Below are 24989 nucleotides of genomic sequence, written 5' to 3'. Positions count from 1 at the left end.
GGCACCGTACGTATATAGGAGGGGGCCTTTTACGGGCTATACAGACCAAATGCAGAGCTTACGGCACTACGGATGAGGCACTGGCTGCCACAGTGGCCGGCCTTATGGTGCAGTACGGGATGCGGCCATCTACGTCAGGCAGACCGGCTGTGTATCATGGCCTTGGTGATGCTAAGCATGCATTTTCGAGCAGATTGACTGTTTCCGCTGGCAGGTGGACACCAGCCACCAATTGCAAATCCATGGCCCAGGGAGCTGGGACAGCCGCCCGGTGATCCCATCACTGTATCAGCCTGCAGGTACGGATACAATACGGACCATGTGGTCAATTCTTGGAGCTCCACAGTACAGACCCTTTGTCTGTATGTATGTACATACGAACGTACGTACGTGTACGTATGCTGTATGGCTATGGATACGGTGCTGAGCCCTAGTTGGGATGGTGTTGATGGATCAGTGATTATATGGATGATGGTCAGGGTAGGTCAGAGCGTCTGAGGGGGGCGCCAGTGACAATCTAGTGATGGCGGGGTCCGGTTCGGCCTTCCGGTTCAAACCTGAACTGGACTGAACCCCACGCGTGTTCAGGTTCGAAGTTCAGCGCAATGCTGAACCTGAATCTGAAGTTCAGTTCGGTGTTCGGCCAGTGGTGGTTTTACTTGAACCTGGTCCAAACGTCTTTGAACGCTGAACGCTGGAGGCACCGGAACACCCGGCTCTAGGCCAATGAATCACCAATTTGGCAAATGGGGATGTAGTTGGCGAGCCGGAAGTAACTGCCGGACTGTCAATCAGCCTCGGGTAATATCGGGGAGTGTCAACGTGGGGCCGGAGTGATGATAAGTGGACGGCCCAGATTGACAAATAGCCTTGTATTCCTGACTAGTCAGTGCCACTAGTGGAGAGAAGGAGGAGAGGGACTCAAGAGGGACTACTCTGAAAAAGTTGAGCACAAAGATGAGCAAAAATAGGCACAAAAGTCAACCAAATGCAATTTTTTAAGTTGGTACCATAGGTTCAGAGTTCGAACATGTTCTGAACTCGAACCGAACCGCCCTGAACCTGAACACCAAGTTCAGTTCAGAGTTCAGCAAAAGCCTGAACCTGAACCAAAGTTCAGGTTCAGTGTTCACAAAAACATACCCCGAACCTGAACCAAACCAAACCTCACCATCTCTACGCCAGTCAGACATGCCTGGGATGTGCTTGGACAGCCTGAAGGAGGCCAAAGTGGGGTTCCCCTGACAAAATACATAAAATATATTCTTTTTCAAAGGTTAAACCCAAAATCTTGTTGTGAATGTCATCAATTGATGTCATTCATAAGGGTGCAGGTTTCCCATTCCCACATCCCCTACTTTATATCAGAAGTGAACAGCTACAGTGCAGATACATAGATACTTAGAGACAAAAGCAAACTTAGTCTGTCTGCCGACAGTGTTAGTCTTCTCTGGGTTCAAATCCAAACAGGATCATATCTGTATCTGCCATGAGCAACAAGTTTTACATCATATTTTTTTTTCAATTGTTAAGAAAGTACTGCTGCAGAAGGGCATAGGTGAACCTACTCGTTCAAGGTTTACCGCACGGCTTTTTCGTAGCAGACAGAGCTGCCGGACACAAATTGAGCTCGATGCTGTGTGGGGCCAGCAGCGGCGCCGAGCCACAACGTGCTGCCGCCGCTGCACATGGTGTTCTTTGGGCCAGGCCACCAGTGGTTAGGCATTACACATTATACAGCTGAAGAAACTGTGTGGAAAAAATTGCTAAAAGTCTTCTCAGGGATAAGCATGTAAAAAAAAAAAATGCAGCACTTTGGAGAAAAAAAATGGTAAAACAACTCCTTGGAAATAACATATATGATCATGTGTAGCATTAAACCCACTGGTGCATAGATTGATTCATGATGATAGACTAAGATTATCTTCTGCATACTTCCTAAATGTATTGATGCAAAGTAATCAGGTCATCATGATTGCCCTAACTACAATTCAAACTCTGTTCTCAGTAGGTACCACGAAGTTGGCCCGGCCGGCCCGGCCTCGGAGTCTAGTTTGGCCAGAAGAAGCTCGCCCAATCAAACCTGTGCATACGTCAGCCAAACTCCGGCTTATTAAACCCCCCGCCGGCGCTTACCCGTCCGGGGCGGTCGCGCACCCCGACTGCGCCGCATACACCACGCCGGGGCCGCCGGCGCAGCGGTCCCTGCGTGCCGCCGGCGACGAAGAGCTCGATGCCGCGGGCCGGGGCGCCGACCCACGCGATGCTGCGTGCGGTGTTGCTCTTCGGCGCGGGCCGCGCGAGCCAGTAGCAGTGGTTCTCCGCCGGGGCGGGCCGCGTGTGGAGCACCTCGCCGGTGCAGTTCGCGCCGTGGTGCCACTGCACCCACTGCGGTGGCGGGCCGGGCTGCGGCCCGGGGAGGGCATGGACGCTGGGGGCGGAGGCTGCGAGGAGGGCGGTGGCAGTGGCGAGGAGGTAAGGAAGGTGCATCTGCGACTCGGGGGACTCGGAGAAAAGGGACTTGTATGTATGGGATTTATAGCCACGCTCATGAAGGGAAGTCCCTGGAAATCCGCAGTTAAAGCTAGGGCCATCGCAAGCCAGGGATGCATACTTGCTTAGTTCAATGGGACATCCCGGTGCCGCATTCGTTTGTTTGTTTGTATTACAGTACTCAGGCTAGTAAATGCCTCCATCGGAGAGCTACTGGACCTAGTACCTAATTGCAAGCAACCTGTCCCTCCTCTACAGAGTAACCTCTACAATACAACTTATACAAGTAAATGCTAAGCCACTAACCTCAAAAACATATCGTTTTCCATTCATTAAATTTGTATTGTCACACCAAACCATCTCCAATCCTTTGACCAATTGTCGTCTCTTGGACAAATTAAACAACACTCTAGCGGCAACTGCATCGCGGTCCCAAGTAGACCCTTTCTCTTCCCCCCGTTCCTCATTTTCTCCTCGCTGAGGTCAGCCTACGACCCGAAGTAAATGTACGCCTTGAGATGGCGGCCCTTGCGCTCCACCCGCGTGAGCCCCTCGTAAAACCTGTGCAGCCCGAATCAGCCCCACCGAATAAACACAAGTATTTCAAACCACGCACCCGCCGTGCACCGCGTCGTGCAATGGCATCGGACCCTCCCCCGTCTGCACCTCCTGCGTCGCGCTAACGAACAAAACCGCTGGTGAGCCATGCATACAGAGTCACGGGGAGCACCTACGCCCGCTCGAGCGCATCAAATATGTCGCGCACGGTGATCCCATTCGCGTTCTCCACCTCGATAGGCACCTCTGCATCCTCTTCCGTCTCCGCGATCAGCGTGGCTGTGTAGACCGCGGGTATTGTCGCCAGCTCGTCCGCCGCCGCGTACGCCGCCAGCTCCCCCCACTTGTCTGTGTTCTTGTCATCGTCGTCGTTGACGTTGCCGTTGCCGTCGAGGCCGCCCATGATGTACGCGGCTTCAAGTTCGTCGTTGTCCTGGTCGGTGGGATTAATATTGAAGCCGTCATCGTCATAATTATCGAGCTCTTCCATGAGGGCCGCGTTGGCGGCGATGTCTTCCGCGGAGGCGTCGGGCGGAAGGAAGAATTTGCTATGCCAGTGGCTGTCATTCTTCTCGTCATCGTCATCACCCGAGCCAGGGGCGGCAGCGAACAGCCGGAGGGACTTCACGTGCAGGTACACGCACGGCCGCGGCGCACCCACCCCGCCCAGTCTGTACGAGACAACGTTCACAAGCGGGTGGAACTGGAAGGGATTTGGTCAAACATAGAAATAACAGTGAACCGCAAACGCACCACGACGGGCTCGCTCCCAGCCACCATCTCCGCTTCGTCCAATCCTTCAGAAAAACATTGTAAGCTTCAAAACACAAAAAACACCAGTCTCTTAACGCACCGACATCGACATACACCTTGCTCGCCCTCCTAAACATCCGCGTCTGCAGCACGGGGTCGCTCTCCACCATCCGCTTCCACCCTTTGCACACGCGCTGCGCGCCGAACAGCACGTCGTCATATGACAGCTGCGCGAGGATGTGCGCGAGGAGCTCCGGCGGGAAGTCCACCGGGAACGCCATAGTCGGCAATGCCACAGAGTCAACTTGCGTCGTTTTGGCTTGCTTCGCCATCCGAGTGGGTTTTCGCCGGAACGCGTCGAAGAGAGAGAGAGCGCGTCACACGCGTCACGTCGCCTAAAGGACCGCTCGCCACGTGCAGGCCACATGACGTGCGGGCCAAACCAAGGCCAAACAAAAGTCAATCAGACATAAAAACACAGTAAGTAAGTAAGTTGCTGTAAGTAGACATTTTGCTCCACGGCTTCTGGCAGCAGCGTGCAGAGGGCCGAGTCCAAAACTCGCGGCACAGAAGCCTGTGGGGAATCCATTCAATCCAGATTAAGTACAGGGCCAGATCATTACTCATCTACGCGAGCGGCGCTCGCGTAGACATACACCGCCTCACGCGTCTTGCCTCCTGCACCCATGGCTCCGTCCACGGCCGCTCGCCCGCCCCCGTGCTGGTATACCAAGCGCGCGACGGCCAAGCCCCCGCCCTTCTCCGACGCGTGGCCCGCTGCTCTGCTGCGCCTTGCGCGGCTCGGGGCTGCCGCCGGGACCGGGGAGGCCGGATCTGACCAAGGGCGGGGAACGAATGGTAGCAGAGAGGTGTTTGTCGGTATAGTGCATGTTTTGGAGGCCGTGGAGGTGCGCCGCACTCCCTTTCCCTTTCCTTTTCCCCGCCGTCCGCTGATCCGGCATTCTGCAGACGATTACCAATCGAGACGTGCGCACCGCGTTCAAACCGCTCTGCGAGGCACTCCTCCGCGCCGCACAGGCCCTGCAGGACTCGCTCTCACCCGGCCCGGAGGTCGCCGAGTTCGTGGAGCTGCTCGACGCGGTCCTGCTCACCGTGCGCGCCGCGCAGACCGCCCCGCGCCCGCCGCGCGAGCTCCGGAGGGCATTTCGTAGGCGGTCGGCTGCGGAGGGGCTGGTGCCGGTGTGTAAGGACTATGAGATGAGGGCGGGCGAGTTTGAAAGGCGGTGGGTGGAGGCCAGCAGCAGCCCGACGGATCAGGAGGATGGGGAGCTTGCTGGAAGGGATGACGACGACGAAGAAGTGCTGCTGTACACCGCCTTCAAGTTCCTGGCTGCCCACCGCGCCGAACACGGCCCGGAGGACCCGGTGCGGCGGGGACGCTCCTCGCAGCGGAGGACGCCGCCCGGGCACACCGCGCGCTGCGAGAGCACGCCGCGGCGACCGCACTCGAGCAGGATGCGGCGCACGGCAGCATTCGGGCCGGACCACGGGGACACGCTCCGGGCGGCGGAGGCGCTCGCCCGGACCCGCGCTGCCCAAGGAGACTTCGTCGGGACCGAGCGGCTCGAGGCAGAGATGTCCTCCAACGGCGGACGCAGACACTCGGGCCGGGGCACGCGGACACACTGAGGGCAGCGAGCAACCGCGCGTCTACGCTGCACGCATTGGGCCGGTTCGCCGAGGCGGTCGTAGTTGAGGAGGACGTCTCATCTCAGTAGACGCGGCGCATCAGCCCGGAGGCCGACGAGGTGCTCCGCGCGATGGGCAATCGCGCGAGCACGTGTTCCGTCCTGGGCTACTACACGCGGGCGAAAGAGCTGGAAGAGGCGGTGCTACAACGGCGCACGGAGACGCTCGGCCCGGACCACCCCGACACGCTGCTTGCGGCGGGCAACCTGGCCGCCACCCTCCACGCGCTCCGGCGCTTCGCCGAGGCGCAGCGGCTGGAGGCGGACGTCCTGCAGAAACGCGCGAAGCTGCTTGGTGACGAACATCCGCTCAGTGTGCTCGCCGCGGCGAACCTCTCTGCAACCCTCGTGCAGCTGGGGCTGTGCGATGAGGCGCAGGCGCTTGCGGAGGGCGTGTTAGAGAAAAGGACGAGGTTGCTCGGACCGGCGCACCCGCAGACGAAGGCGGCGCGGGTGGCGCTGCGTAAGACGATTAGGGAGGTGCTCCGGTAGGAAAATCCCAGGAAATTCTACTACCGCGGTTAATTTAACACATCTGTAGCGCTATGTAGTACTTACTAGTAGTCGTAGCTCATATTAGCTCTTAGCTTCGAGGAATCCAGGAGCAAACGATGCCTTGCCTTGCCACGCGCTGTCGGCGCGGCACGGATCGATCTGATTCGATCATACAACCTGTGGAGCAACTTCTCCCGGGCCGTCAAGACACGTTGGGAACGACCTGCATCTGAGTCTGTCTGCAGGCTGTCGAAACTGTGTGATATATAAACGACCCCCCAGGCCCGCCACATTGCAACCATCCCTTCTTCCGAGAGTGCACCACAAACAACTTCAGCAGCACCAATGAGTATAGAGTACTTGACAATCAACCATGTTTCCGGTATGATGCCAGTGGCCAACTGGCGGTCATACTACCAGTGCAGTAGCAGCTGACCCGGACGTTAGGTGGAATTGGTGGAGACGGCGGCAGGGGTGCAACTGGAGGCTCAGGAGGCACTGGAGCAGGACCTATATTCAATATCGGGAATGCTACTGTCAATACAGCAATATCTCCCAGTGAACTGTAAGATTGATGGGTTTATATGGACTAACCACTATTGACATTCTTCTAGACAGCAAATGAGTGAGGACAATGAACATTGATGATATTTGATGACATTGAACTAGATGAACCCTTTTCTGGATGCCCACCACCCTCACAATTCTTTGTGGGACACCAGGACATTCTTGATAAACTTCAAGACTATTTTGGACACCCAGATTCAACAGACCATACTCCCAAGAAGCAGACAATTGGTCTACTATATGGTCTAGGTGGCATTGGAAAAACAGAATGTGCCCTGCAATACATCTCAAATTCAGGAACACAGTATGAATCTGCTTTCAAAAATGATAATAGGCTTTTATTTAACCAGTATTCTAGATTCAGAGACAAGTTTTACATAGATGCAACTAGTGAAGACACTATTCGTGCAGGCTATCTGGAGATTGCCAGAGTCAAAACAGTTGACAGAACTGTAGATGCAGCCAAGCTATGGCTGAGGACACATTCACAGGAAGAGTGGATTATTCTGCTTGATAATGCTGATACCTTGGTGGATATCAGGAGTGCACTTCCACAGTGTGCTCATGGGAATATCCTCATCACCTCACGCAACCCAAAGCTTCGCACTCATACAGGTCCTACAGGCATGGCACTTGAAATTGTTGACATGTCACCTGATAATGCTGTGAGATTACTGCTGAGTCTATCCCAGAGCAATGATGCATCAGCTGCACAGGAAATTGTGAAGGTAAAGTATAGATGAATGCTAATTGTTCAAATGAGTGATAAACTTGAAATCTAGGAGCTCAAATTCTTTCCTCTGGCTATTGCACATGCTGCTGCATACATCAGGAAGAATGATGCATTAAAAGATAATCCTTCAGGATATTTGCACATCTATCAAAGAAAGAAGTTGACTTTGTGGAATGAACAGCCAGATGAAAAAGAAACAGTCTACAGACACACAGTAGGGACAACATGGAGGATCAGCTTTGATCAGCTTTCTCCGCTTGCACAGGAGTTTTTAGAGATTTGTTCTCTTATGCACTATAACAGAATCACAGCAAATATATTTGAAAGAGCTGCAGGATATAAGCCTAAGAGCATCTTGCCACAAAGAAATTTTCATCTATGGGGCTTCTTGTCTGGGAAAACTAGGCTGCTTTATTATAGTGTGATGCCTCCACCAGCCATATGGAAATTGGATGCTACTATAGGGTTCTTGTCTTCTTTTCAGACTGAGGAGGGGAAATGGGATGACATTGCCTTTGCATCATTGCTCAATGAGATACAGCAATATTCACTAATTGGAAAAAGGAATGCTGAGTACTTTATGCATCCTTTAGTCCATGAATGGATTGGCTTCCGGATCAGGCATATGAGAAGGACAGAGATGATGGTGATGACTCTGCTGGGAATGGCTGGCACTGGCAGTCAAACTATAGAGGAGTACATCACTTTGCAGGTTCATATAGGAAGGATCAAGATGGACCTCAATAATATTCCCTGGGAGTTCAAAGAGGTATTCAGAGATATACAGGAGATAGCAGGAAACTATGCGGATGCTGCTAGATTAGGTTTGCACATGATTCAGGCATGTGAAAGAACAGTAGGCAGGGGGGGTCTCCAGACAATACAATCAAAACTGGCATTGACAGTAAGCTACTGGCACCAGGGAAAGTACACAGATGCACAGACTTTGCAGGAGGAGAGTGTTGAACAATGTGCTAAAATGTTTGGTATAAACCATCTACATACAATTGCTGCACAATCAAACCTAGCTTTAACATACCATGACCAAGGAAGATATACAGATGCACAAGCTCTACAAGAGCAGGTAGTTGCAAAATTTCTCCAGATTCTTGGTGCAGAGCATCCAGCTACAATTACTGCACAATCAAACCTAGCTTTGACCTACCACAGCCGAGGAAAGTATACCAATGCACAAGCTATACAAGAGCAGGTAGTTGTAAAACGTCTCAAAATTCTTGGTGAAGAGCATCCAGATACAATCACTGCACAATCAATCTTAGGTGAGACCTACCACAGTCAAGGGAAGTATACAGTTGCGCAGGCTCTACAAGAGCAGGTAGTTGCAAAGCATCTTCGAATTCTTGGTACCGAGCATCCAGATACAATTACTGCACAATCAATCCTAGCTGAGACCTACCACAGCCAAGGAAAGTATACAGTTGCACAGGCTTTACAAGAGCAGGTAGTTACAAAACGTCTTCAAAGTCTTGGTGCAGAGCATCCACGTACAATCACTGCACAATCAAACCTAGCTATGACCTACCGTAGCCAAGGAACATATAGAGATGCACTAGCTCTACAAGAGCAGGTAGTTACAAAACGTCTTCAAATTCTTGGTGCAGACCATCCAGGTACAATCACTGCACAATCAAACCTAGCTTTAAGCTACCATGACCAAGGAAGATATATAGATGCTCAAGCTATACAAGAGCAGGTAGTTGCAAAACGTATTCAAATTCTTGGTGCAGACCACCCCTATACAATCACTGCACAATCAAACCTAGCTTTGACCTACCATAGCCAAGGAAAGGATACAGATGCACAAGCAGTACAAGAGCAGGTAGTTGCAAAACGTCTTGAAATTCTTGGTGAAGAGCATCCAGATACAATCACTGCACAATCAATCCTAGCTGACATCTACCACAGCCAAGGAAAGTATATAGATGCCCAGGCTATACAGGAGAAGGTAGTTACAAAATGTCTTGAAATTCTTGGTGAGGACCATCCAGATACAATCACTACACAATCCAAAATAGCTATGACCTACCATAGCCAAGGAAAGTATACAGATGCCCAGGCTATACAGGAGCAGGTAGCTGCCAAATCTCTTCAACTACTTGGTGAAGAGCACCCACATACACTTACTACACATTCAAACCTAGCTTTGACCTACTACAGCCAAGGAATGTATACAGATGCACAGGCTATACAGGAGCAATTAATTGCAAAACATCTCCAAATTCTTGGTGCAGACCATCCAGATACAATGACTGCAAAATCAAACTTAGCTTTGACCTACTACAGTCAGGGAAAGTATATGGATGCATAGAATATACAGGACAATGTCAAAACCATAACTTTAGTTTTTATACAAATTGAATCAATCATGACAGTATTATCATATTTGAAATACCAAGTCAGTCAAGCTAGCTGTTACTGCCTCCAAAAATGTACATAGCAAGGTCCTTAACTAGTGTCTCCTGATACCAGTAGCTAAATCCTTCCTAGGGTGATGTGAGTACTAAACATATATAGTAGAGCATAAGTACAGAAGTCTTACTATGCTGTGATTCCAATAAGAATAGTTGCAGCAGCTGTAGTGAAAGCTGGGAGGATATATGTGATAAAATGGGCCTTCCTGCAGAGGGGTGGGTTTGTGAAACTGCCAAAGACAATGTCTGAGCCAGTGGCATTTGCCGTGCAATAGTTGAGCATAATTGTAGCAACTGGGCATGGTAAGTTAAACATTTTGCAGCAGATATCTTACTAAGAGTGCCAAAGAGACATATTCCTAGAATTACAATCATCCAAGGCTTCAGATAAGCCTTCAACATCCAAACACGGTGAACAATGATGGCATCTCCAATCAAAGCCTGTCATAAGATATATACAAATAAGACCTAGAAAAAATATGATAGATTTTGCTCACTGTCAGGGGAACCCCGCCTCAGCCTCCTTCAGACCATCCGATTAACCGGTTAAGATTGCCGGGTTTGGTGCTGACTCAGGCTCGGAGTACGAGTCCATACCCCCCCTCGTCACTGCCCCTGCCACTTGACCCCTATCATCTTTACGATATCTTTTCACGGTGCTTCTTGCTTGCCTTCACTGGCCAACTGGCATCCTCTGAATTGGTGTTGTGTGTGACACCTATACTGCAATAAAGGGGGCTATAAAACTGCAATATCTCTGGGACCCCAGGCTCTAAGTCATTTCGTGTGTTATTGCATAAGGTCAGTGTGACATTTTGTGACATTTGTGACTGGCATGATACTATTGATTGTAATCTCATATTAGTAACAATAACACCTGTGTAGCCTGGTACCCACTATGAACTGTCAGGTTTACTGAGGGCCTGCTCGGTGTCACCGGGTTCAATCCCGTACCCAGTCTGGGAGCTCGGCTTATTATCGCCAGCACTCGGGTCACAACTGAGTAACACTTTTCTCCCATAGCCAAACAAATGTCAATTGATCAGACGCGTGGATGATCTCCACCACCGTCATGTTATTTTGTGAAAAATTTGGAATTTACGTGTAATATAGTAGTGATAGCTTATATGTGTTTTTTTCTTCTCAAAATTGGTTTGGTCTCAAGTGGAACAGTGTTTAAGAGAGGCTGATGGTGTGTGGTAACCCGTTGCTAACCTGAAGCGTGACATCAATTTGTTGCGACACTTCTTGACATATTGGCCTTTGATCTCCATCACCTCTAAAAGATAAGCCCATATCTCCAGCTAGCCTAAGGTCCCAGCAGGAGAGGATCTAAAGAGAAGAAACTCCAAGGGTCTGCCTGCCAGGTAGCTGACTATATACTGCTTGCCCATAGCTGCCGCTGTCAGGCACAGAAGGCTTGGGCAGCATCGCAGGCCAGGTCCCAGGGCAACTGTCGGAGTACGTTGACAGATTCATGATGGCGTGGGCTGAGTGTGGGGTCGGACTGGAATCGGAATTGGAATTGGACCAGAATTGGAGTCATCTGTGGGGGGCCAAAAGGGAGGCTCCCCTGACAGAGCTGTTTTGTATTATAAATTTATAATATTGATTGCTTTTTTTTTTTCTGTCAAAATTGCTATTTTATCCATTGGGGCTTTCTGAATCTTTTCCCCTAACAAATCAGGTGTCCCTTTATTGGCTAATGGTTACCCTTATTAAAATTTTAATCGAAAATTCTCCGGTTTTCTTCTAAATGGTGATATGGAGACAATATGATGAAGTGTGATGCTGCATGTGTCATTGTTGACAGACCAAGTTATGTATCTGCACTGGTAGCTGATAACTCATAGTATCATGTACTTTTGACAAAATAACAAGACTTATTTTGTGCATTACCCTCACATACAAATAGCCACCCTTGGTGTTAAACCAGAGGAGAGTGACACTGTCAAATCTGTATATAGATCAAGATTGCAAGTCAATGAGTTTATTGCTTTCATGGGCCATTATGTAGCAGTAAGCTGGCAGGGTGCTGTGGGCTGTCCATGGCCTACTGGACCAGGCTCCAGGCTCAGCAGGAAGGAAGGCCTCACAAGTCATATCAAGGACTCAGGGGTTTAATGAACTTTTATTCCATGACTGGGAATTGCATGCCAGTGGGTAGCATTGACAATCTGAGTGAACATGATGGTGCTTTTTTTCTCTGAGTGTGCTGTTTTTGTCAGGTGTGACGGTGCATGTGATGTGACGATTCACGTTTTCTTCATATCACTGTGACGCGAGTGCGTGACGCGATCCCTTGCTTCCAAACGGCCACCTCCCAAAAACGCTCGATGCCCCGTGCAGCCTCAAAAGGCGATGAAGCGCCCGCCGACGCGGGCGACGCGCCGGCGTCTACATTCACGTTCCCGGGCGACTTCCCGCCGGAGCTGCTCGCGCGGATCCTGGCGCAGTTGCCATACGAGGACGTGCTGCTCGGCGCGCAGCGCGTGTGTAAAGGTTGGAAGCGGATGGTGGAGAGCGACCCGGGGCTGCAGACAAGGATGTTCAGGCGGGCGAGTGGGGTGTATCTTGATGTCGGTGCGTTGAGCTTGAGCCGGCTGGTATGCTTTTGACGCTTATGGCGTTTTGAAGGCGTGGACGCGGCGGAGATCGTTGCGGGGAGCGAGCCTGTTGTGGTCAGTTTTTATTTATTTTCCAGTCCTTGGCCAATTGACGCCCCCCAGTTCCACCCGCTTGTCCTGCTCGTGTCGTACAGCCTGGGCGGGGCCGGCGCGCCGCGGCCGTGTGTGTACCTGCACGTGAAGCCCCTACAGCTGTTCGCCGCCGTGCCCGGCTCGGGCGGGCGTGTGCTCGCCGCCCATCCGACGCCCGTGGAGGCAATGGTGCAGGGCGTGACGTACGTCGTGGGCGGCTTCGACGAGGACGAGGACGAGGATGATGATGACGCACTGGTTGATGACGAGGCATTCCAGCGGCTCCTTGCCTACAACGCGGCCCGGGTCCGGGGCGCGGGGGACCTCGACGATGATGGCGATGATGACGACGCCGACGACGATGCCAAGAGCAACAAGGACGGAGAGGGGCTGCAGCTGGCGTCGTTCATGGACGCCTTCCACGGCGACGAGGACGAGAATGACAAAGACGAGAAGGAGGAGCTGGCGGCGTACGCGGCGGCGGACGAGCTCGCGACGATACCCACAGTCTACACCGCCACACTGATCGCGGAGACGGAAGACGAAGCGGAAGTGGATGTCAAGGTGGAGAACCCGAAGGGCATTACTGTCCGCGACATATTTGACGCGCTCGAGCGGGCGTAGGTGCTCCCCGTGCCTTTGTGATGCGTAGGCTGACCGCAGATTTTATTACTTAGCGCGACGCGGGAGGTGCAGACGGTGGAGGGCTCGATGCCTTTGCACGACGCGGTGCATGGTGGGTGCGTGTGCCTGTGTTTATTGGGTGGATTGGTCGCTGATTTCAGGTGTGAGCAGGGTTTACGAGGGGCTCACGCAGGTGGAGCGCAAGGGCCGCCATCTCAAGGCGTATGTTGTGTTCGGGTCGTGAGCGGAGCGGAGACGGGGGATTTAGAGAGAAAAGGTCTGCTTGGGACCGCGCTGCAGTTGGAGCTAGACTTGTCCTAGAGACGTGCAATTGGTCATTGGAAACGAACAGGGATTGAACTGAGGAAGCAAGTCAGTAAGTATTCCTGGTTTGCAACTCATTCCTCCTCGCCAGCGCCCTCCTCGGCATCTCCGCCCACGCGGCCCCCGGCCCCCGGCCCCCGGCCCCCGGCCCCCGGCCCCCGGCCCCCGGCCCCCGGCCCGGTGCGGCGGCGACACTGCTACTGGCTCACCCTCGCGGAGGACAGCGCGCAGCGTGTCGTGGAAAGACGTCTGTCCTCCGTCTGCTCCTCGCGACGCGCCTGCCAGTGCTTAGATTCAACTCTTGCCCGCAACCAGAGTGCTCGGCAGACTGCCGGCCGACGAGTCAGCGACGACTCCGACGCATTCGACAGACACGTCACAGTCGCTACCTGCCCTTTGTACGCCAACGGTCAAGCGCACGACACGGAACATTTCGCATCCAACTTGAACACGCATCCTCGGCCGCAGCCCGCCCTGGTCACAGCCTGAGGCTGAGTTCTGACAGACAGACATCGATGCGCCGGGTGCCTCGCGTTTCCAAACCTGACTCGGACTTGACTATGCCGATGTGCGTCTTCTTGCATGTTCTGCTCACGCGCTCATTAGTACTACTATGTACTAGCAGGTGAAAATTTTAAATGAGACTGGTACGTCTCGCCAGCTAGTTCGGACGGACTCCGATACCCTTGCCCGCGCGGACATGTCGTTCATTCTCACTCGCAAGAGGATCTGGAAGCTATGTGGCAACTCCGAGTCATAAAGCTCTGCGAGACTGGTACTGGAAGACGATACCAAGCACCAGCTAGGTCGGAGCGTTTCTACGTGAAGTTGCCGTGAACGGCTGGTCTCGCCGACTCCGAGTCGGTCAAACAGGTCTTCACTACTGTTGCCGCTCAACGGCTCCCGGAAAGGGATTCGAGGTGGGGCTCTTTAGTTAAGGAGGTGGAACTATTGGAAGGCGGAGATAATCTGGTTATGGTCCGTGAACTGTTGGAGGCTGTTCGGAAGCCTGAGGGACTCGGAGGACCAGGATCATCAATATCGCGTCTCGTTCAAGTTATCATGGGAACCGGTACCGGGACGTGGTTTTCCCTCGATTCCAAAGATATCTCGTTTCTTATCCACACTCACGTCTGTGGCGCCAAACCCTGCAAAACCCGACTTCGCTTTGCACGCTCACAGGCTACTTATTGGCTGTGGATAACGATCTCAACTCGAAACGATCCCGACGCGAAGGTTCCCCTGCCAGCGACGTTGGCAACAACTGCCCAGTGGCGCGTCAAGCCTCAGCGAAGTTGGCTCGACTTCTTGTTTGGCGCTCATTGGCTGTTATATTCGACATCTGGGCGGCCCGGGCTCACGTTCTCGGTCGATTTCTGGTGTCAAGCTCTCGTTGAATCCCGATACAGAGCATTCCGCTTTCTGTTTACTTGCATTTGCATCAGTCTTTGCGAGTGATCACTGGCAGCTCGGTTCCGATGCAGCGTCATCGCGGGATCTGGAAGAACTCCCAACACTCATCTTATCGAAAGACATCGCAACGCCGTCTTCCAATGCGACACCGTGCCAATTCTCCGTGTGATCAACCCACAATAGCACCTCACCTCCGACCATCGTACAGTCCGGCGGAGCGCCGCCGCCCGGCCCGGCACGCGTTCTCCGTTCCCAACTCGCAAAAGTGCATCCTAGTGCGGCTCGGAAACCATGCTTGTCATCGACGACCTGCTGTTGAAGTCCTCCATGGTTCTTCAACATGGGATGGCTGCTGTTCAGGATTGTTTCTCCGCAACAGAGATAACACAAAAGATATACCGGTACGACCACCACCAACCAGAATGCTGTTTTTTGTTTGTTGAAATTTACCTCAACATTAGTCTAGGACTGCCAGGGATATGCACCATAATAATCCAATGCTCTTGATTGACAACTCTCCATGTTCCAACTTGAACTATAATAATTGCCATACGGTTTAAGAGGCCAAGAGTTTCCCAGACTCTCAGAAATAGTACCTCTTCTCTGTCTTTATGTACATGTCCAACGGCTACTTGTATCCCAACATTGACAATAATCATGATCATGATATCGATTGTAATAGCAGAGGTTTAATAAAAGCAGACTGTGCTACAATATAAAGACATGCGAATGGGGATGCACGGGTGACGATTTGTGTCAGTTTCACTGCATCTAATCTTCCCCCTACTCAGCAAATTCAAATGACACCAGACGAGGCAGAGACCCTTCAGGGTGTTGGCAGGGACTGGTACCAAGAATTTATTGCAATCACAAATGAGACATTCATGCTGGGTGAGTAGCATAATCAACCAAGCTTTATGATTAGTAATAAATCTGATCTATTTTCTCTTATGGCAGCAATATATTCTGCCGTGGTTTACAAGGCAGCTACTATTCTCTTGTGTGTGAATCTGTTTCAAATCCACTTTTCAATTCTGAATATTTCCCAAAATGACAGAGGCCATCACGCAAGACATGTTCGGACCTATGTCTACACCATGGCTGTCCTTACTATCTTGTTCATGCTGGCAATCATTCTTTGGGCTATGGATCTGACCAGCTTTATCTGGGAGGCAAAATTTGTGTTGATCAAGCAACCTGAAGCAGCTTTGGAGGACAAACTTGATGCTGTATATGACTTTCAGAGTAAAGTGGCAACATGGCAGGCAGCAATTTATGGTTGGATGGTGAGCAAAATCTATTACATTTCTTCTAGGTCTTATTTATTTACATCTTATGACAGGCTTTGATTGGTGATGCCATCATTGTTCACCGTGTCTGGATGTTGAAGGCTTATATGAAGCCTTGGATGATTGTGATTCCAGGAATATGTCTCTTTGGCACTCTTAGTAAGATAATCTGCTACAAAATGTTTAACTTACCATGCCCAGTTGCTACAATTATGCTCACCTATTGTACGGCAAATGCCACTGGCTCAGACATTGTCTTTGGCAGTTTTACAAACCCACCACTCTGCAGGAAGGCCCATTTGATTACATATATTCTCCCGGCTTTCACTACTGCTGCTGCAACTATTCTTATTGGAATCACCGCATGGTGAGTCTGGCTTAATGCTCTATCTATCTATCTATGTTTAGTATCTGAACATTTACAGGCGCCACCACCAAAGGATGGCACCTTTGCATGGTGATGGAAAATCAGCAAGAAAAACCAGAGTTGAACAGATCTTTCTTGTCTTGGTTGAAACTGGCTTCTTTTACTTCTTGTTCTTTGTATGTATTCTCCATTCCTACTGTGGCTCTTGACCAACTCCAATAGTTCATCCAAACCATTGGGGATACACCCAGTGTTGAGAATCTAGTTGAATCACACAGAGCACTCTCTATCCTGATGCTCATGTTTGACTACTGCTCAAGCATTATTGTGGGCATATATCCAACTATTGTTATTGTCCTTGCCCATTCCAAGCGCACAACAATTATCACTGACCATGCAGGTGTCTCTAGCATGGGCTCCCATATCTCTACCCTACGTGCTAGTCATCATCTTAGCACTCTGGGGAGCTCAATGACAGGGTACAATAGCAATAAATTCCAAGTGGGGCTGAAGGGTAGCACAGGAACTGGGGCAAAGGATGGGGATATTGAGATGGGCACTGTTCCTGATCTGGATAATGATGGAAGTGGTAATCAGAGCAAGTATGGCAGGATTTAACTATTGGTATAGGGAGACATTACTTGAGGACCTTGCTATCTAAATTTATGGAGATAGTAGTTATATTGACTGACAATTGGTTTAATTTGGAATATAAAACCATGTGATAATCAGTGTGTTTTAAGGCTGGGAAAGTTATGTTTAGTGCAATAGCTCTTGCCTAGTAAACACATAGTATTGCTATGTCATCGGTTATTGTGATGGTAAATTATTCTCCTACTAACAAGGCTGACCTGGACCCTGACTTACCCTAACCCTTCCGGGTATAGGTCCAACCGGGTCTGGGTTTACCCACGGGTTGCAGACATGGAAGCAGAAGGTATATTTGGAACAATAATTTCGATATAGCATACATTTTGCTATGTGACATTGGCTCAGACATAGCATACATAGCCTATTCCTCAAGAGTTTAGACATACTTAATACAGTTTACTCATATGTCATATGTCACATATGTCACATATGTCACATATGATTTTTTGTCTCTTAAAACCTCACAAAAATCATGTTTGGATAGGAAATGTTGAAATCACAACAGCTTATTGGAGCCTGCAGGTTGACCCTGAAAGAGTCCGGAATTGGCCGAGAAATTGGTATACTCTGACCCTGACAGACCCTATCCTGAAACTATGCGGGTTGCCCCTGACCCGTGCTCTACCCCAGGCATTGGTGTATTTAGGATTATGAGTGCTTGGTGTTTATTTGTTCAGTCTTCTGAGATGTTAACATGGTTTTGCCATTTAGTTACAATGGTATTAGTGAGGAATAATGCAGAAATAATGGTTTTAAAAGCATGTTCATTTTGCCATCCTATAAGTATCATTATTTTCCTTAATGCTATGTACACGTACTGCTTTTGTCTGCAGGTGGCCTACACTAAGCAGCTTGAATATGCCCACTGTGAGCTCCTGCACCTAGTGCTGGCCTATTATGACATTACCATGCCAGATATGTAATGATAATATAATCATATCAGCGGCATAATATAATATAATAATAATAATGTGAAATATTATATTATAATTTTCATATAATATATTATGATGTATGATTCTGTCTCAATAAACTTTATTTTCATCCTTGGTTTTCAGCCTATGGTTCAGCAGCAACATTGTGTAATGGTCTAGAATAGTAGCTTATTAAAATCCCCCTGTTAGTTGTGTTCAAACACATATCTTGTCAGACTGCAGGTCGGGCCATGCAAGGACTTCTCCTAAGAACACGTGCCCGGAACAGACGGATTGTCGGGCCTGCAAGCAGAGCGAGCGGGGTAGATTGAAACTGAAAGGGCCCGTTAACTCAGTCCCTCATCAATGTTGGTGGTCGAAGGTTTGAATCGGGTCGTTGATGCGCTGCAAACGAGCTCTAGAGCGCGAGCTAACCCCAAAAGGATCAGCATCACAACTCCCAGTGTCCAACAACTGTAAGTATGTGCGAGGGTCAGACCATACCCAGGACAAAGGGAAGGGGCAGGGATGGATGTGTTGTATGAGTGTGCAGTAGAGGCGAGGGCGGCAAGGGACACGAGTGCAATGATGAGGGCGCGGGAAGACATATACGAGGACGGCGGACACTTAGATCATAAAGCGAGGGTGCTAAAAACTTGTTGAACTATAAAATACAGGGCTTTATATACTAGAAATGAAATGAAATGACTCCGAGGGCAAGTCAGATCGAGTTCCAGGGCCGCGCCCGATGAGTCAGTGGGCCGGCGACGCGTCGCCGTCGAGCGCGTGAACGCGTTTGATGCGCGTGATGCTGCGGCGTGCTGATGTCATATTGCTGACTTGACGCGATCTCCGTGCTCAGCCGCGTTGGCTGCTCAACATCGTGTCAGGCCTGATGAGTTGTTGGCACCTCCTTGCATGGAGAAAGGTAGTCCTTCAGACGATCTAAGCGATAGAGTACATGGTACAGTGTCGCGCATTATATACGCGGGCCCGCAAAGGGGGTGATCGGACGCCCTGGCCTCTCCTGCTCCTCCTCGCCCCCATTCCTGGCCGCAGAGGGGACGATCGTACATCCCTTGCGGGCCAGGCGCTACTCCTAACCTCCTAGCACTCCTCCCCAGTCCCCTGGTGTCGAGTTGGGCTCAGCAACAGCTCGACGTGTCGTTCTCAGTCACGTGCTTCCCATATGTGTGTTCCTCCTACTGGGGCGCATGTTCCCTGTCATCACATGCTGCATGTTACGGGCCCGCGGTGGCCCGACACCAGCACCAGAGTGGACAGGCCGGGTCTTATCCGTGACATATCTGCAGTGAATTGCCTTTGTTTTGGAAATGTGACCACATTACAATATTCAGGGTGTGTGAAAAGTGTGTTGTTTGTTCAAGCTAAGTATGCCCTAGTTATTGATTGGATATATAAGTCTTCCTCAACTGTTAGTATTATTGCCAACAGTACATAAATACTAGGTTACAAAAAGAAATAGTACTTATTAGTACTAGTTAGTATACAAGCTGGTTTTGTATCAAGCTTTTGGGGGCTGTAATCCAAGTTACCAGAATTCTATATTATACTAAAGCCATCATAATAACAATAACATAATATGGAATATTATAATATTGGTTTTGGCCACCAAGCACTATATAATGATAATAATATAGTAGGGCATAATAATAAATCATAATAGAATAATGGCTAGCACTATCTGCACCTTATTGCAGTGGCTGCACTTCACAAGTACTGGCCCATTTCATTCAATTCTGCTGGTCATGGTCATATTGGATTTTTTGGCTGAATTATTTTGGCTGTGACCTGATTTTTTCGGTCTCAAAGTGTGCAGATTCTTAAATTTTCTGTGGCACACTGGAATTCCCTAATCAGGTAATATGTCACACAGAATTTAGCTACAGGCCAAGTTGAACATTTCAGCCAAATGGTCACGGGTCATAGTCCTGCTAAATTGATTGAAAATGCGTCAATATCAGAAGAGGGATGACACTATCAATTCTGTGTCTAGATGCTTTTCTAGGAACATAGGTGGGACATTACTACTACACAGTGGGTCTACTAAGCCATAGGCTCAACAGATCTTTCTCAATATTAGACAACCATAACATACTATTTTATTTATTTTGGCTGGATCACTACTATTGATGAAATCAAAAGTCACCTAAAAATCTTAAAAAATTAAGAAAGAAATATTGCCAGTGTTTACAAAAATTGGATATGACCATGACATCCTGAATTGATCAAAACAGTACATAATCACCCTTGGTATTAAATATTGCTCTTGTAATGCTCCTGAGTATACATATGCATATGTCAGGTGCTGATAGTTTATAAATTGACTAAACCAAAACTATCAATATCTTTACTATTCCACTTGGTGGCATTACATACAATATTATGATACCAGATCATACCACCAATTTCCCAAAAGTGTGAGGATGGGACAGGGCTTTGTGGGTGTATAGTAGGTCCACTCATGCCGGTATTCTTGAAAAAATCAAACTACTTAAACATGATGCAAAATATTTTCTGTCCGGATAGATCAACACATATGCGCACCCTTTGGATTGAACCATAAGAAGGATGACGGTGTCAGTCTACAGAGCAAGATTGCTTTGGTGGTGTATCCAGTCACCAGTGATATAGGATTAATCATTTTACGACCCCTTCCTTGCCAGTGGTGCGGCAAGAGTTATTAAGATTCCAAATTGGCACTTTACAACATGTAGATTACAGTCCATAGTCAATAAAAAAAGAAATATGCTACCACAGCACCTCCCTGATCGTCTTCCTGAGCGCCACCCGCGCCGCCTCCGTCTGGGGGTGGTTTGCACCTAACAACCTCGCTCGCTTCTCCAACACCCCCTCCGCAAGCGCCTGCGCTTCGTCGCAGCGGCCGAGCTGCACGAGGGTCGCGGACAGGTTGGCCGCGGCGAGCACACTGAGCGGGTGCTCGTCGCCGAGCAGCTTCGTGCGCTTCTGCAGGACCTCTGCCTCGAGCCGCTGCGCCTCGGCGAAGCGCCGCAGATTGTGGAGGGTGGCGGCCAGGTTGCCCGCCGCGAGCAGCGTGTCGGGGTGGTCCGGCCCGAGCGTCTCTGTCCGCCGTTGTAGCACCGCCTCTTCCAGTTCTTTCGCCCGCGCATAGTCGCCCAGGACGGAACACGTGCTGCCCAGGTTGCCCATTGCGCGGAGCACCTCGTCGGCGTCCGGGCCGAGCCGGCGCCGCTGCCGCCGGAGGACGTCCTCCTCGAGGTAGCGCGCCTCAACGAGCCGGCCGAGCGCGCGCAACGTGCTCGCGAGGTTGGCCGCCGCAACCAGCGTGTCGGTCGCGTCCGGCCCGATGCGCCGCGTCTGCTGAGATAAGACGTCCTCCTCGACCACCAGCGCCTCCGCGAACCGGCCCAGTGCGTGCAGCGTGGACGCGCGGTTGCCCGCCGCCCTCAGGGTATCCGCGTGTTCAGCACCGAGTAACCTTGTCCGCCTTTCTAGAACGTCTGCCTCAAGCCGCTCGGTCTCGTGGAAATCCCCCTGTGCAGCGCGTGTCCGGGCGAGCGCCTCCGCCGCCCTGAGCGTGTCCATGTGATCCGGCCCGAGTGCCGCCGCCCGCCGGTCCAGCACATCCTGCTCGAGTGTGCTCGCCGCGGCGTGCTCGCCCAGCGCGCGGTGCGCCCGGGCGGCGTCCTCCGCCGCGAGGAGCGTGGCCGGGTTGTCCGGGCCGTGTGTGGCGCGGTGGGCAGCGAGGACGGCGGTGTATAGTGGAAGAGCGCCAGCGGGGTCGCTGGAGGCTTCGAGGGCACGTGCGGCGGCGGTTTGTGCCGCGAGTGGGTCGAGCTCTTCGTCTCCGTATTCGGCCTCATCCCCTAGGCCGGCTGTCTTCCCCTCCTCCTGATCCGTCGGCCTGTTTCCGGCCTCCACCCACCGCCGCTCGAACTCGTCCACCCTCATCTTATAGTCCCTGCACACTGGTGCCAGCCCCTCAGCCGCCGACCGCCGACGAAACGCCCTCCGGAGCTCACGTGGCGGGCGCGGGGCGGTCTGTGCGGCGCGCACGGTGAGCAGCACTGCGTCGAGCAGCTCCACGAACTCGGCGACCTCCGGGCCGGCTGAGAGCGAGTCCTGCAGGGCCTGTGCGGCGCGGAGGAGCGCTTCGCCCAGCGGTTTAAACGCAGTGCGCGCGTCTCCATTGGCAATCGTCTGCAGAATGCCGGATCAGCGGACGGCGGAATGGGGAGGGAGTGCGGCGCACTTCGACAGCCTCCAAAACTTCCACTATACCAACAAAGGCTTCTCTGCTGCCATCCGTTCCCCGCCCCTCGTCAGTTCCGGCCTCCCCGGGCCCGGTTCCGGCCGCAGCCCCGAGCCGCGCGAGGCGCAACAGAGCCGCGGGCCACGTGTCGGGGAAGGGCGGGAGCTTCGCGGTCCCGCGCGTGGTGAACCAGCGCGGGGGCGGGCTCGCGGCCGCGGACGGAGCCATGGGTGCAGGAAGCAAGACGTAAGCTGCGAGGCGGTGTCTGTCGGCGCTCGCGTAGATGGCGAGATAGCGATCTGGCCGGCTCCGGACTCGTTCGACCCTGGACTTGGCACGCTTATAAGTATGTGCCGATGAAGAGAGAAGGCAGCAATTGTCCAAGCAAAACTTGGATTCCAACATGCTTTTTCCAACGTGTGGCGGAGATAACCTTAGCAAATGCTCGGAATAACATGTTTTATGTATAAGTATCCTCTGGTTAATCTTCTTTGGGCACCTCCCCCCAAAGCAACACTGCGGCCACTCACCCATTGCTCCTTTAGGCATAAACTGGCTTAGCTTATCTTAAGATATGCTTGGCCTAGCCACTCTCCTATCTTAAGCTGCCATGATCTTAAGGTCTAAACTTAAGCTTTTTTGTTTAAAATGAATAATAAACAAATAATATTATATAATATATAATTTTGTGATTTAAGAGTCAATATATGACATCTTAAGATTTGCTACCCTAGGTTTCAACCTCAAGAGGACAATCATGATTTACCAAGACCAGTATGTCTGCTAGATGCCCTGAAGATATAATTAGATCATCAGAAGCCTAAGTTGAGCAAGCATACCAGTTTATCCATCCATATAAATAATCTCTCCAAGTCTCAACTATGTTCAATCTGAGAGATAAGGATCTTCAATTGATATGACATCAGTCCAGTAGATGTTTGCTCTGGAGTTTGGTTGCTCTAGAGGTTGGGTTTCAGAATATAGTCTCCACGTGATTACCCAGCCGCTTAAACATTGCTGCTTGGGTGCTTGCAAAAATAGCAGCACCTGGTTGAGCAGATGAATACTCTGCCCATCTTTTCCACATTTAAGCATCATAGCAAAAACCGTAAATTGTGTGCCATAGCTCAATGTGATTATGTGCTTACACTCATACTGCTCAATCCATTGAATGAAATGCCTCAGACTTGGCTAAGAACCATTGAACACAGATGCCTTTAGGTACATCAGAGGTGGAACAATATATAGATTAAACTACTACTTACTTTCAGCCTTGAATGATGTGATATGCAATACTTTCCCAGATCCAGCTATCCTTCTTCTCTGGCTTAGAAGTTGCTGTTGTCTTGCACCGCTTTGCTGGAGAGCCTGAAGAGTGCAATGATGGCCTTTAGGAATGGTAGCCATACGTAATTCATGGTCCTACCTGTGCACTTCTGCAGGGGTGTCCCAAGCAAGAAGGACATATCTCACATATCACCATTATCATTGCCATCATTGATCTCATCAGAATCAATGATGGTTGTGTGTCCAGAAAGATCACCCATCTTTTATTTTCAGAGAGATGTCAGGGGAACCTCTCCTTCAGCCCCTGGAGATGTTTTTAGTCTGTCTCTGTTTAGCGTACAACCCCCCCCTTTTCTTGCCCATGCCATCACAGATCCGTCAACGCCCTCCTAATGGTAGCCCTAGGATCTTGCTTACAATGCTGCCCGGGCCTTCTATACCCTCACAGCGGCAGCTATAGACAAGCAGTATATAGTCAGCTACCTAGTATACAGACCCTTAGAGTTTTTTCTCTCTCTTTGGACCTTCTCCCGCTAGGTCAGCTCCATTTGTATTTGCTTACCAATGTTCATGCTTTAAATCCTCCCCTGCTAAGACCTGATCTCAGGCCTTTAGATTTGCTCTTATAAGAGAGGTGAACCTTTTCTGTCTTTGGAATAAGGACAAAAAAGAATTTAATCTGTTTCAATAAAATATACTGTTTCTTTTATGTAAAATCATATATTAAAGCGAGTCAAATACATTCATCTTTATATAAGAAACAAAATATTTCAATCTGTGTGAAATATTGGCACAACTTGGATTTGATTGTTTGGTAAAGATATTTTAAGGGGGAAGAACTTTAGGTTCAAACTCATTAATAGCACCTGCATTAAGCAATGCCCAAATAATATCTATATGGTCTTTCACTAAAGCTTCATAAAGAGGACTTTCCATGTTATTGTTTATGATGTTTGGGTCTGCACCAGCACCTAGCAACATTTTTACAGCATTAAGGTGACCATTCATTGATGCAGCCCAGAGAGCAGAACAACCCTTTCTAGTAACAGCATTATAGTTTGCTCCAGCATTAAGCAATACTTCAATCACATCTGTACGTCCTCTTGATGAAGCTTCATAAAGGGAACTGGTGTTTGTAACACCTGTGATGTTTGGGTTTGCACCAGCAGCTAATAGTATTTCTACAGCTTTGACATAACCCATGTTTGAAGCAATTACTAGTGGAGCACCACAGTCTGGATGTGCACCTGCATCAAGCAATAGTCTGATCATCTCTGTAAGCCTCTCGCGAACAGCTTCACAAAGAGCACTACTGCCACGTTTATCTATGATATTAGGATCTGCACCTGCCTTTAATAGTATATGTGCTGCGCTGATCTTATGATGCCTTAAGGCATGTTGCAGAGGAGTTCTTCCAGTGTAGTCA

At 50.3% G+C, this 24989-nt stretch overlaps 4 protein-coding genes across 4 annotated transcripts; 2 read left to right on the top strand and 2 right to left on the bottom strand.

Annotated features, from left to right (window-relative positions):
- Positions 1–2981: 2981 nt before the first annotated feature.
- On the bottom strand, positions 2982–4085 carry MIND_01352300 (uncharacterized protein; the record flags this gene model as incomplete). The annotated part of the gene is made up of 5 exons (XM_037369955.1): positions 2982–3054; positions 3110–3172; positions 3228–3754; positions 3805–3848; positions 3905–4085. The coding sequence occupies 5 exons, from the start codon at positions 4083–4085 to the stop codon at positions 2982–2984; spliced, it is 888 nt and encodes a 295-aa protein (XP_037213511.1).
- Positions 4086–4490: 405 nt separating this feature from the next.
- On the top strand, positions 4491–5454 carry MIND_01352200 (uncharacterized protein; the record flags this gene model as incomplete). The annotated part of the gene is made up of 2 exons (XM_037369954.1): positions 4491–4712; positions 4774–5454. The coding sequence occupies 2 exons, from the start codon at positions 4491–4493 to the stop codon at positions 5452–5454; spliced, it is 903 nt and encodes a 300-aa protein (XP_037213510.1).
- A 6586-nt stretch (positions 5455–12040) lies between these two features.
- On the top strand, positions 12041–13307 carry MIND_01352100 (uncharacterized protein; the record flags this gene model as incomplete). The annotated part of the gene is made up of 5 exons (XM_037369953.1): positions 12041–12323; positions 12378–12421; positions 12470–13059; positions 13117–13179; positions 13235–13307. The coding sequence occupies exons 1-5, from the start codon at positions 12077–12079 to the stop codon at positions 13305–13307; spliced, it is 1017 nt and encodes a 338-aa protein (XP_037213509.1). The 5' UTR covers positions 12041–12076.
- Positions 13308–20793: 7486 nt separating this feature from the next.
- Positions 20794–22522, bottom strand: MIND_01352000 (uncharacterized protein; the record flags this gene model as incomplete). Its single annotated transcript, XM_037369952.1, has 2 exons — positions 22277–22522; positions 20794–22224 (listed from the first exon to the last, which is right to left on the bottom strand). Exons 1-2 carry the CDS (start codon positions 22502–22504, stop codon positions 20794–20796), a joined length of 1659 nt encoding a protein of 552 aa, XP_037213508.1. The 5' UTR covers positions 22505–22522.
- Positions 22523–24989: the final 2467 nt, after the last annotated feature.

The sequence above is a fragment of the Mycena indigotica genome (genome assembly GCF_014461135.1).
Source record: "Mycena indigotica strain 171206Taipei chromosome Unknown Mind.scaff0016, whole genome shotgun sequence".
NCBI lineage: Eukaryota > Fungi > Basidiomycota > Agaricomycetes > Agaricales > Mycenaceae > Mycena > Mycena indigotica.
Note: the sequence above shows the minus strand (reverse complement) of the source record. Positions and strands in the feature narration are given on the sequence as shown.